The sequence below is a fragment of the Cebus imitator genome, unplaced genomic scaffold (assembly GCF_001604975.1).
Source record: "Cebus imitator isolate Cc_AM_T3 unplaced genomic scaffold, Cebus_imitator-1.0 Scaffold37, whole genome shotgun sequence".
Taxonomy (NCBI): Eukaryota; Metazoa; Chordata; class Mammalia; order Primates; family Cebidae; genus Cebus; species Cebus imitator.
The window spans coordinates 5,740,036-5,754,151 of NW_016107352.1; the positions used below are offsets into that span (position 1 = coordinate 5,740,036).

Genomic DNA, 14,116 nt, shown 5'->3' on the forward strand with positions numbered 1-14,116 from the left:
GGAGCCTGGACAGCACAGCACACTGTGCCACCTCTCAGTGCTCTGACCCCTTCCCCTAACACATCAGGTTCAGCTCACCTGAGGGATCTGGGGTTGCTCAGCACTGGCAGGCTGAGGCATCAGCTGGCAGGGCAGAGTGAACAGTTCCCGTCTGTTTCCAACATCAACAAACACCCTCCCCACACGTACTGCAAATCCATCTCTCCTCAGGTCGCAGCCTCAGCTTAATAAAACTACAACTAGTCAGGGCCACAGCAGAAATCTTATAATCTGCTGTGAAAAGAAACAGTGATTTGCCAGTTCCCATTGTGGCTGCCCCTCTGAAGAGCTGCTGCTGACGCGACTGTGATGTGATTTTCTGGTTCACAATACACAGCTTCTCTCAGTAACCCTGTAGGGTTGACATCGTGGATATCTGAACATTTAGAACTGAGTCTACAGGAAGCCAATTAGCCTTTTCTCAGCTGAAAAAGAACAGGGCCTAAGAGGAGTTAGCCAAAAAGGAAAATGACTTTGAAAAAGAACAGGGCCCAGGAGGAGTTAGCCAAAAAGGAAAATGACTTTGCTGTTGAGCATTAAGTAATATTTCAGAAGCAATTCTAAATAAAAATGAAAACTTACTCTTAAAACTAGAGGATTCCTTGCGCTGGTTTTCTTCCTCTAATGAAATTAATCTTAAAATAAAAAAGAAGTTTAGTCATCAAGTTCTACCAATGTTCTACTTATGATACAGTCAGATTTTTCAGTACAATATTACTTCACTTATAACACAAATACATACACTACACACACACACACACACACACACACACACATACACAAAGAAGGATCAACGATGGATAGTCATTTACACGCCAATTTGCTGGCTTTGTTCCTTTCTGTAGCTCTTAATATCTGAATTTACTTCTATCACAAGGCAAATATTCTGTAAATATTTAGATGGGTGGTTAGATAAATAAGATAGATGCATATAGTTATCACCTTAAAAAATAGCAAAAGTGGATAGTAAAAAAACTGTAAAAAATCCATCAGAATCTATTTCTTCTGATTCCTGGTGTCGGCGGAGAGGACACCTCCATAGGTTAGCTCGGCTACAGCGGCTGGACCACTCGCAAATCCAGGCTGACCATCTCCTACTCAGCTCTCACCATGTTTTTAAAGACAAAGACACATCGCTGCCCTGAGACTCACTCGCTGCCTCTGAACCTTCCTCCTAGCACCGTGATGCGCCTTCACCTGCTATTTCTAAACAAAATTCATGTTCAATGTTCGTTGTCATTTTAAATAGTTACTGGGTTATACTTTTTGAGCTTTTAAAAGTGAAGCAATAAAGCATTTGAGAAATCTGAATTAATTAAAACAAATCAAGAAAATCCCAGGTAATCCCCTTCTAATTACAGGTGAATGCTTTATTTAGAGTGTATGAACTTATATGGTGAAAAGAAGGTGCAGGGACCCACTCCAGGCCTCACCTCTTACTACATAAGAGTATGTGGGCAGCCCCTTAACATTCTGGAGCCTTTCTTCCGTCTTTTACACGATGAAAAAAATGCCAGCCTTGACGTCACCGAAGGTTGTCTTACGATGGAGTTAACATAAATTACACACCTAGCATTGTACCTGGTTCATAGCACGTGCTCACCAACTGATAGCTAGCAATATTACCATCACCAGGAATGGGTTGAAATTGTTCACCACGCAATAGCCAGTTTTACTACATTCAGATCACATTCTACAATCTGTCCTTCCGTGAAAACTTGTCTTCATTCTGCATCAAAAAAATGTATCTAGTACATATATGCTTTAAGATTTTAAAAGGCCAATATTGGCAGTAAATATTTCTGTGGGACAAAAAATAAATCTGAAAGTTTATTTAGAAATATAATAAAAATATAAGCCCGTTTTACCAGAAGATTGTCATCTAAACTTTTTGGTGTGTGGAAAGGAGTAGAGCAGAGAAGCAAAGCCATCTCTTGTTTTCCTAGCTCAGCCAGTTCAAAGATTAACTGCATTCCTGCAAACTACGACATCTCCATAGAAAATGATATAGATTCACATTTAAACCTCCTTCTGGCTGTATGAGAATAGGAACCATGCACTACGTATGTTGGAAATAGTTCATCTTGGTATTTAAAATGACAAGAGGCACCTTCTTTATAAAAGGGCATGAAATGGGGATGGAGCAGTCATTTCCCATACTCCAAGCTGTTCTCTGTTTCACAGAGAAGAGACAACCTGCGTGGTAGAAAACACAATGCCAATATCCAATACTTTCATATGATGATGCCTTAGTATGCGTGTGTCACCAGGGCAATTTCATAGGTAAACTCCTTCAATGAGAGAAAAGCTAGGGCATTTCCTATTTAGAAGAGCATCTAGTGTTGACAAAAGACAAGATAGGGTCCAGAAACCAGAGAAAGTGCAAAGCTCAGGCTCAGGCCACAGGCAGAGAGCCAGGGAGTGCTGGGGACATTTGCCCTGTCTCGCTCCAGTCAGCTCCTCACAAGTGCACCCTTCTAAGTGCCCTAGAAAGGGATCTCTTACTGGGATACGTGAGTCATGACGTAGCCAGGATGTGTGTTAAAGGGGTTTGGCTGGAATGCTAATACATCTACGCTGAGAAGTGAGGAAGTAAGACAACGAGTCTGCATCTGAGGCCCAGCCAGGCTCGGTCAGTGAGAACCATGTCACTCTCACCTGTGGGAAGAAAGATGCAAGGGGGGAAAAAAAAAACCGTGACTTACTGATTCGGCTCCTGCATAGCTATGTCTGTACTTTCCTGCTGGGTGATTTTCTTCTTCTCTTCTTTCTCAACTAATTTTTTCATAGGGTCTTGTAAGCTCTTGATCACAAGCCGTAGAAAAATGAAAAAAATAAAAACAAATAAAAAAGAAGAGGAAATAGAGACAAAAAGAAAAGAAAGGTTATCAATAAAAAATTCAACTGCCACTGGTCCCAGCAACCAAACTTTGAATTACAGGTATTGGGAGGTGACCTTGAACCAATCAGCTGGATAGAAATGAAATTTTATATGGCAAACAACAATGTTCTCAACCCATCCAAGAAATACTAGCATATATAGCAGAGCTGATTCGCCACTAGATTTATGTTTTCTCTTTTGTGATAAGTTATTCAAACATGGCCTTTTGGCTATTGCTAATTTTATTTTTCAACTTCAACATGAAGTTAAGATAAACGTTCTATTCTGTTTGCAGCCCACACACTGACAAAATAGAAGCTCCTCCCACCTCCACCAAAGATGAGACAATTTCATTTTATTTTTAATTTTATTTGCTATTTTGTAATCTAAAACCCATTTAAAAAAATAACAGAAAACAAAACCTTTTCTTAAAAAGAACAAAAATAGTGGCTTAACATAATCTGACAACCTAACTCCCACAAGTAGACAGAGCAGGTGCATCCAAATCTTTGTAGATTAAAGTGGGTGAGAGTCTTTTTTTGGCATATCATTTGTTGGAGTTACTGTTTTCAAGGTTTATTAAATATTTAAAGTTTTTTTTTTTTTTTTTTTTTTTTTTTTTTTTTTTTTTTTTTTTTTTTTTNTAAAGCAAGTGCCTAGAAACTGCATACCAGTGACAATGACCCTGAAAGAAAAAGCAAAACGTTTCTGGAGCTGAATAATGAGTTATACAAAAAGATTTCTATTTCTGGTCCTAATTAAAATACAAACCTACAAATACAAAAGAAACATCTCAGGATAATTATCCTTCTTGTATTCTCAGAACTACTAAAATCCGAGTCATGAGCCTTGGGCCTGCCCTTCTCCTGCCTCTCCTTCACTTGTCTGACACACAGGAGGCAATCAGGTTTCACGGCGGACTCTGATTGATTAGTAATGGCTGACTGGAGGGCCAGTGAAGATAGTTCTAAGGCTGCGTCTCGGCAGAGCAGACCGGTGATTGATTTTGGTGTCTGCCATGGACACCAGATGGATACTGCCAGCTCTGTTTCTCTCCCTTCAAAGAGTAATTTTCCTAAAATACCCACGCCATCGTGTTATCCTTCTTTCAAGAATCTTACTTCTTGAGAAGAAGGAACAGTGTATTTATTTGTTATAAAAACTTCCTAATTTCTTTCCACTTCTAACATCAACCTTTCTGCCCAATTTGAAGATCTTCTAAAATGTGATCCTATCCTAACTTTCCCGACTGGCTTCCTGCCATCCCCCAAACATGAGCTTTCTTTCAATTAGGATGGTCTCCTCACAGTCTCCCATGTGCTAGTTTCTTCCTTCCTATCTGTGTTCATTCTGCTTCTTTATCCTAAAATGCTCTATTTGTCTACCCTCATTAATCCTGTGCATGTATCTTCAAAGCCCAGATCAATCCCCAGTATTTTCTATAAAGCTTCACTAAGCATGCCAGATTCAGGACAGTCTTTCCATACCCAAAGCGCATTTCCATTTTATTAATATTGGATCATATTTATCCTGTATTATGTTTTGTCTCTTTTAAATATTTCCTAAATTAGAAACATAATAGAACCACATGCAGCAAGTATGATAAAGTAAAAATTACTCATAATTCCATATCCTTAAAATGATTATTTTCATATATTTTCTGTTGTTTTTATACTCACACTACTTGTATAATTGGAATTATTGTATAAATATGCATATTTTATATACATATACATATATATTTATATATATATAGAGAGACAGATGTTCTTTTACACAATATAACTTGTGTAGATATTTCACAATTTTAAAAAAGCTATTAGACTGGAGAATATAAAAAGACTTTATATACCTTAAACATTTAATATTAAAACAGAAATATAAAAGTGTGCATTCCTTCTAATGTAGGACCCAGGTGTTCTCTGAGTATATGTATCCTGATTGGAGTTCTGAAGCATTTTCTTGCATAAAGCACATTCGTAAGGCACTGACATCATTTTGAATTTCTGGACATTCAGATTAGTTCATTCAGTTAACAAACAGTTTTTGAGCACTACCCAATGCCAGGTGCTATTTGGGGTGCTTTGGATATGCCGGTGAACACAACAGATAAAATTATTAGCTAGCGATGGGTTTAGGCAGATAATTAAAACAGAGGGATAGAAAGTGATTAGGTTATTACTCCAGTAAGCAGGATATCTTCTCTTGGAAGTGACATTTCAACTGAGAGCTAAATGACAAGAAGGAGCCAGCCCTGTGCAGCTCAGGGAGAAGAGAGAGCTCTGCATCAATGGCTCAAAGGTAGGAATAGCTTGGCTTGTCTGAGGAACGAAAAGAATGCCACTGGGGCTGCCATATAGTTGGCAAGGGTACAAGTCTCATGAGATTGGGATAAAGAGGTCAGCAGGGATCACATGGGGAGAACATTCCTTTACCCAGGTTCATCAATATTTAACATTTTGCCCCATTTTGTTCCATCATCATCGTTTTCTCTTTCTGTCTCCCTAATGCATGACAACTAAATGCAATACATGATCTTGGCTGCAGCAGGCACTGGAGGGAAAATGACACAAAGGGCAGTATCAGGACAAATGAGACAACTGGAGTATGGACTGCAGTCTGGGTGTCCTTGATTTTTTTATATGCTCCAAAGCTTCTAGTAAAACCCAGTGTGTGTGTGTGTGTGTGTGTGTGTGGGTGCGCATGTGTGTGTTTTAGTATATGTGCAGCCAGAAGGAGTTCACTAGATGTCAAGGATGTATTCTTTTCAATCTATCTGCCAACTACAGCATTTAATTCATGTACACACATGCGCGCGCACCCACACACACACACACTCACACGCCTTTCAGTAGTTTTATTCCCTGACAAAATGGTCCAACTCTGGTCAAAGTGAAGGCACGAATATTTTCAGCCAAGGTTCTGATGGCTCCCAAGACTCACTTTTAAATTCTGTGACACTTGTCCAGGCCTCCTGGTTTGCTCAATTATCTTCTCATTGTGTTTCCCTCTTATCAATCAACGCTAGGCAGGGCCAGGACATGTCCGCTCTCAGCCGGCTGTGTCTAGCTGCCACAGTGCTTGCCTAAACCCCTGAGATGCCCTTGACAGCTCCACGGTTATCATCTTTTCTGTCTCCAGCCTGACCTCCCTCATAACCACACTTGAGCAGCTCTCAGACAATCCTTTTGTAATGTAAACCACTCACTCCTTCTTTTCAACCCTTCCCCTGTTGGCCCATTAGCAGGGACTCAATTGTTGGCTCCCTGTCACCACAATCACAGTTAAGTCACTATTGTGCTTCTCCCATCAGAATGGCTATAGTTCCAACTGCTATTTTAAATTATTATTAATAATTCCTGTGGCAATTGCTCCTCTCTTCCTACTATTACCATTATTCCTGTAATGATTTGGCTGTTGCAGTTCAAGAAAGGTACTAAATATGTACTTGTTGATTGATAAATGCATGTACATAAGGTTACACTAAAAAATACCACAGCTCCTTAGCTAGGAAATTCAAAGGCTCAGGGGAGTAATTTGAAAAGGTTTATAGAACTACGAGCAAAACTAAAACTGAGCACATGGGCTTGTTTATTAAATATTAGAATTTTGAACCAAGAGGAATCTTGTGTGTACACACACACACACACACACACACACACAACCAGCTTAACTGAGATATAATTTAAGATAAAATTCAACCATTTTTAGAATTCACCATACTATTCAATGGTTTGTAGTACACAGCAAGTAGCTCTTTGAAAAATGTCATTTTGTTATAATGTTGATGAGGGAAAAAAATGGATTTCCTGGCCCAGGGCTACTGTCAGGGTGGAGTTTACACATTCTGCCCAAGTCTGAGTGGGTTTTCTCCTGACTCCACTGCAGCTTCCTCCCATATCCCAAAGCCACACAAGTCAGGTGAATGTATGATTCTACATGGTCCCAGTGTGGGTGAGTGTGGAGGTGTGTGTTGGTGTGCCTTGCTACGGGGTAGTGTCCTTTCTAGGACTGGTTCCCATCCTGTGCCCTGAGCTGCTGGGATGCTGGGATAGCCTCCCGCCATCCACACCCTGAACTGGAATAAGCAGGTTGGAAAATGAACAAATGAATAAATAAAACTAATCATAAAAATTATTCAAATATATAATCATGCAAAGGCATGACAATAAACAATGTGACCGAAAAGCACCCAGTGAGCCCACTGTATTTGTGTCATGATTTAACTGCAAGGTGGTAGGAGGCACCTTAGAATTTTCGCTTTGCCAACGCTTATTCCTTAATTTAACCCATTACCACTCTGAGTCCCCATCATTCACTGATCCACCAAAAATTGGGTAAAGAATTATCTTACTTTTAAAAAAAAACTTTCTTAAATGTACACACAATTTAGATTTATTTCAATGTTTAATATCAGAAGTGATTTGATCTTTATTTAGAAGTTTGGTGATGTTTTTGTGACTATAAATTGTCTTAAGAACTTAACTCTTGCTTGTATAATTAGCCTATGGTAAAATTGATTTCATTACACATTGTTTTGCTTAAAGTTGCAGTTTCCCAAGAACGAACTGATGACACTAAGTGAGGACTTACTGTATTCACAGAGTTGTACAACCTTCGCCACAATCAATTTCAGGACATTTTCAAGGGACATCACCAAGACAGAATTTTTAGACCAAACTAAGCTAAATACTCTTTGATACAGCAAGGAAAACACCAATAACACATAGGGAAATTGTTTCTTACAAAAGATGGTATACACTGAAGCTATAAAGAGGCTAAGGGGAACATTAAAAGATCATGGAGGAAAAATCATAATCCCCTTCATCTCCCCAAATTAGTTCCTGGGTGTGACTGTCAGATACAGGATATTCTATAGACTGCTCTCTCTGAGGTTTGATCACAGGGGCTCAACTAGGGGTAGAAGATAGAGGTAAATTCTTCAAATTATTTTGAAGTCCACAACTCAGCTGAAACGCTTAACCATATAGAATGTGTAAAACTCAGGAGTGACAATATTTTCTGTGTGACATGAACACCTGCTCAGGCAAAATGAGTCTAAGAGGCTTATGTATAGATGAGGCAGCCATCAGATGAACTATTATTTCCAATTACTGGCTGATGGGAGCCACATTTTAATCCATGTCCAGAAATGAGAATTCCAAAAACATTCTGTTTCTAAACCCGAAACCTACTCAGTCTTTCATCAAAATTGCTCATGAAAATTAATGTGTATTAACAGCACACAGAGTCATACAAGACTGAAAGGTTCTTTGCAGAGGAAAGAATGTTTTTAGATTAAGTAACTTTTCTCTGTTAAGGCTGCACTAACATGCTAATAATTTCCATCAATGCTTAAATGGTTTCAGGAAGCACATACACCGTATATAAGATCAGTGTGACAGAGGAAACGTGCAGGCCGAGCTTGCAAAAGTGTCTTAGAAAGGAAACAGCTTAATATAATAATGGGATTTACTACTTCCTGTATTAGGAAAATAAAAGCAACAACAACATTCATCTGAATGAATGCAAAACTACTTAGCAAAATAAATTTCAGACATGAGGCCAGGAGCCAGCTCTAATAACCTAAATTTAATGTTTAACTTTAACAACTGAGTACGTAGTATCTTCTCTAATCTTTAATTATGACATCTAATTTTCTTATGCTACTTTCTGTTAATTAAAATATACACATATGAAGGTGCCAAATAATTGTCCATAAAATAAAAGTGTTCAAAATAGTGGGGCATGGTTAAAAAGTGCTGAACTCAGTTGGACGTCTGTATATGTGTGTTTATACAATTAGAAGTACATGAGAATAAAAGCAGAGGCCACAGTGATGTGTATGGGCCACATAATTCATGGACATCTAGCACAGACAGACTCTTGCCCTCACCACGCACTTCCAAACTTATAACGACACTATATAAGAAACGCTATTACTCTATAACTAGAAGTAATCTTGAATTGTAATGTAGAACAAAAAAGTAAAATTAGAGAAAAATAATCACAATCATAAACAAGATAGATACATTCTTCTATAAAATAAGATGGAAAATTGATAATGAGAAGGCACCATACTGTCCTGGAAAAAAATGGACTTTGGAGATGGATCACACGGTGCTGTGATATGGACATGACCTCCACTCCTTGGAGGTGTTGGTTTACCCATGAGGACAATGGAGGTAATGATGAGTATTCGTTTTGTGAGATGAAGATGAACTGAGAGGATGCTTCTACATGGTACCAAGCTCACACCAAGCACTCAAAACTTGCTTTCTTACCAGTGACTTTAAAGTTCTAAAGGGAATTAGATGTCTTAAGTGTTCCTCCTATGGTAGGTACTGTGCTCCATGTTTTCTACATCTCACTTAATCCTCACAAAACCCAGATAAACCTTGTATTCCTGCTTTCCTGACAGGAAAATGGGGACTCAGAGAGGTGAACTGACTTGCTTCAGGCCATTTGGTTATTAACAGGTAGACGCAATATTTGAATCTGGATGTTAAACATTCTACAATTAGTTAAGAAATGGTATCAAATACCCAGGCCAGCATATAGGGACCTTCCCCTTCAATATGAGGTGCTGGGGAGACTGAGAGGACTTCTTTCCAAACTCTAAAAGAAGAGCCATGCATTCCCAGGTATCTGAAGTACTGACATATAAAGCACGCTTTTTTGCCTACAAGCAAACACTTCAAAGTGCTATTTTAAATTGAAAGTTTGCAGCTATATTTTTTAAAGGTGGCACTTCTGCTTTCTCCTCCTCCCTTCCTGCCCTGTGGCCAGAAGTGCCTGGGGAAGCAGTGCATGGCCCTGCTGGGGAAGGCAGGCGCATCCCCGTTTCCAGTCTTCTGCACAATGGGCATGCAGGCCCAGGCAAACGACCAGAACTTTCTGAGTTTGTTTCCTCATTTGAAACAGGCGAACAAGAATAAGTGCATCCAATATTCCAAGGTTATTTTGAGGGTTAACAGAAGTATATTCACTTCCTCTATGTCAGTGCTGAACCTAGCAGTATTATTAATTATAATCTCAACCTGGCACACTGTGTGACAAATTCTCCTAGACATGATTTCACCTCACCCTTAGGAGAGTGTTTGGCCCAGACAACCTATCCACACAATAGTAATATTTTTTCCTTTCCCCTAAGGGAGGAGATAGGGAACGAGAGAGGTGGGGGATGGAGAAGCAACATGCTGTTGTGAAGGCCTGAGCTACCAGCTGCCTGGGAGAACGAGTGCCAGTTGCCATCGGGCCTGGATGAACAAATGGCAAGCCACACTCTGGCTCGTCCCCCTCAGATTTCAGTGGTGGCCTTGGTCAGTCCCTCCACTGCCTCCTTTCTTGGTGACCTGGATGCATCCCAATTTGCTGTTTCCAGTGATCTGGCCTGGAGTAGCTTGGGAATAAAACAGCCTTGCTAAATACCGGGTAAAGTAATGACACTGAGAGAAAACTTGAAAGCTGAAAAGGATATCCTGGATGCTCGCCATGCGTAATTGCCTTGTTGGGACTGGTAACTAAAATAGCATTGCAGGGATATTTACCCAATTTTCATAAAAACTATTATGGCTTTATTTTCAAAGCAAGTAACTACAGAGCCATGTGGCCTGTTGGTAAATGTTCCAGTGATTAACTGAGAAATGTGGAGGTGGGTGGAAGAAGGCTGTGAGGCATATGAATTTGAGAAAAACAAAATTTAGAAAAGGATGTTTTTTGAATTTTCAAAGCTAAAAGCGTTCTGGTCTCTAGAATGATGTTCCATCTAACAGTGCTAAGATCTACACCCTTAGAGAGAAAGGAGGAAACATGGGCACATCTGTTTCAACGGTTATTTTTGAACATGCTCAGAGTTATGTTTTCAAATTCAGGTTTCCTTAGCATTAAAATATTGGCACAGATCAACAGCAAGTTGTAAAGCCAAATTACATTTTTTAGAATTAGCCCTGTTGCAGAGATGGGAGGCCCTACTGCCTTTCCTGCCTGCAGGCCTGCCCAGCCGTCTTCTATCCCTGGTGGGAATTCTGTGAGCCCAGACCAAGGTCTGGAAAGCCGAAGGACAGGTTTGGGAATTGAGCTGCCAGAGTGTCTGTGAAAGCCAGGGAGGGAGTGGGTTGGGTTACCCTGGGGTGAGATCTGGCCAGACCTCCTGTCCCACTGCCTTTCATAGCCTTACTTGTGAAACTCACATAAAACTGACAATCTAGGATGAAAATGGAGAGTAATAAAGTAACTTAACCTAGAAACCTCAAAAAACTCTCCTGTAGTGATGCTCTGAATGGCTGTCTTCTAGATCTACTACAGAATTCATAATAAGTACATCCTACTGGAGCCTTTACCATGACTGTTATCCTGACCACTGACACCAGCATCTCAACAACCGCCACAACCATTACCGTCATCCTTACCACCACCACCACTACTTACCTCTTTCACCACTGCTACTACCATCACTTCCTCCTCCACCACCACCACCATTATCTCCTTCATCACCACTACCCCGACCACTACCACCATCACCTCTCCCACCACCATCACCTCCTCCATCACCACCACCACCATTATCTCCTTCATCACCACCACCATCATCACTACCACCAGCACCTCTTCCACCATCACCTATTCCACCACTACCACCATCTCCTCCATCACCGCTACCACCACTGCCCCCTTCACCAATGCCATTGCCATCACTTTCACCTTTTTTGTCACCACCGCTGCCATCACTGGCACCACTAATACAAACACGGCCACAACTATCACAACCACTCTCACCTCTCTCATTACCACACCATGCAGCTGAAAAGTGGCAGAGCCAGATCTAAAGCCAGGTCTGGCTGGCTCCAGAGCTTGTGCTTTTACACACTGTGTTTTTATCACAGAACCAGAGAAAATGAAGAGCAAGGCAAAAAACCAAAAAACAAAAAAAAAATGTGGCTTTCCTTCCAAAAACACTGGAATGAGAGATCTCACAGGAATCCACTTTACTACTGGTCATTTTCATTAAATACAGGCACTCTGATCTCCTTAAAAATATAAATGCAGGAGGAATTGGCCCTGGATCAGTGTGTCCACTGCTGCGAGGGGCCCAATGCTCACTGAAACACCCAACTTAACCTGCTGCCAGCATGCCAGATAGACAGGAAATGATCACTGATATAAATATATGTCAGATCTTCCAAGGAAAAGCCACTTTACTTATGAGGGTTTTTTTCCCCCTTTGATAATGTCTGCTCTGGATCTGAGAAGAAATGTGCAAGTAAATGACATCTTAGAAAGATGAAGCAAAGACAACCACATCTGACTGTTGGCAATTTAAGACAGGGTACTGCTCTCATAACAAGACAGAATTTCATGTAGTATTTTAAAATGCCATAAACTCTTAGTCTAAGTTACTTTCTCTAGAAAAGTGACCATGTTTTCAAGATCTGGCAAGTAACATTCCATTCCTAGCCCCATGACTCAATAATTTCTACCATGTGAAAGATAGTCCCAGGTGATTTAGTATCAATATAAAATAAATATATTAATTACAATTCATGCAATATATATATATATATATATGTAGTAACATTTCATGAATTGATCAATGTTTGTTGTTTGAAAATACAAGATCAGGGAATTGCTTTTGTCATTGGAAACCACTTAGAAGATAGTTCCTCTGCTTTACATTTGAGCTGTTATAATGATAAGATTAAAAATTTTTAAATATTAAATTTCAAAGCTAAATTATCCATAAAGTTAAAATGCTACAAAAATCTATTTATTATAAGAAAATTAAAATGATGAAGGAATCTGTCAGTAAAAGTAGAATCAACATAATTATATTAGGCTTGGGTAAAAAAAGCAATATTTGTTGTCACATAAAACATTAAAACAAAATATTACAAAATGTCACAATAGTCACTTGGATATTTTTCAAGTATGAGGTGAAGACTCAATTCATCTTTATAACAAAATTATTTTGTAAAAGAATGATAACTCTATTTCTTAGAGAAAGATTAAGTAGAAGTAAAACTTTGTACTTCTTGGGGCACGAGTTCTGTCTCTCTAATTCTGTAGCAAAAAAATGTGTCCCTCCAAACAGGATGCACTGAGTGCTTAACACATTAATTATCATCCTTCATCAAGCATAAAACTAACAGTCAGGAAATACAGCTGCAATGGCACAATTACCAACACACTCAGAATACACCCCGAAGCAAAGAAAACAAATGGCTTGCTTTTCATTAACAGAGCTTGGCAACCCTCTCCAAAGACAATGTTTTCTTTCCAGTCAGAGTCCCAAAAGGCATTTCAGGGGCTATTTGCTTAGGTAAACCCACAGAATAAATTAATCACGGAAATATTTACTTAAATTTCAAAATAGCCATTGTCAATATACAGTGCTATTCAAAAGAAAATTATATATATTAATAGGTGACTGGACAAAATACAAATCTTATAAACATAGGACATGGATTAAAAATACTGGTGCAAGAGGGATGGGAAGACAAACAATATCCTTGTATTTTACTGTGATACATAAAGTATTAATGGTTTTCATCTTCACGTTTTCTGGCATATAAAACAATATGCAATGTACTTATATCTATGTAATAGTGAGTTGTGTCATAACAGGATTCCATTGTGTCATATTTGAGTCCACGTTAAAAAAAATATTAGGTTGGTGCAAAAGATATTGTGGTTTTTGCCACTAAAAGTAATGGAAAACCCCGTAATTACTTTTACACCAGCCTAATAATTATCCATCAGCTTGAGTTTCTAATATATGTCATCACTGAAAGCCTAGATGAACAGCATTCCAGAGAGGTAACAAAAGAAAAAAAGTACAGTTTATTTGGTTGGTTTCTGAACATTTATTCTTAATATTACCATAACATCATTATACCTTAACAGATGTATTACTCCTACTAAGATTATATTACAATTTAGCCATGAACTATTACTTAAACCATAATTTAAGGAAGGCTCTGGGGATGTAAAAGCTAACAGATAGTTATCTGCCCAAAATATTTGCAAGTAGTCCTGAACCACTGCTGTCAAACTTTCACTAAATTCTCTGCCCAAAAATGCTCTAACATAATCAGCTTGATCCTCTCTGCAGGATAAATGTTGTGGCAAAAATTAAGGAGCCATATTTTCCTCAGCACAGGAGGTCAGGGATACACACACGGGTTCTTCCATGCTTGT

At 39.1% G+C, this 14,116-nt stretch overlaps 1 protein-coding gene across 18 annotated transcripts in view; it reads right to left on the reverse strand.

Moving 5' to 3' along the window:
- ICA1 (islet cell autoantigen 1) overlaps positions 1-14,116 on the reverse strand; it is a 158,250-nt gene that overhangs the window by 27,824 nt on the left and 116,310 nt on the right. For all 18 annotated transcript variants that reach the window (XM_017525204.2, XM_017525200.2, XM_037737310.1 and 15 more), the window contains exons 9-10: positions 2,745-2,842; positions 622-674 (exon numbers count right to left, since the gene is read on the reverse strand). In XM_017525204.2, coding sequence (XP_017380693.1) covers positions 622-674; positions 2,745-2,842 — 151 coding nt within the window. The remainder of the gene's footprint in view (positions 1-621; positions 675-2,744; positions 2,843-14,116) is intronic.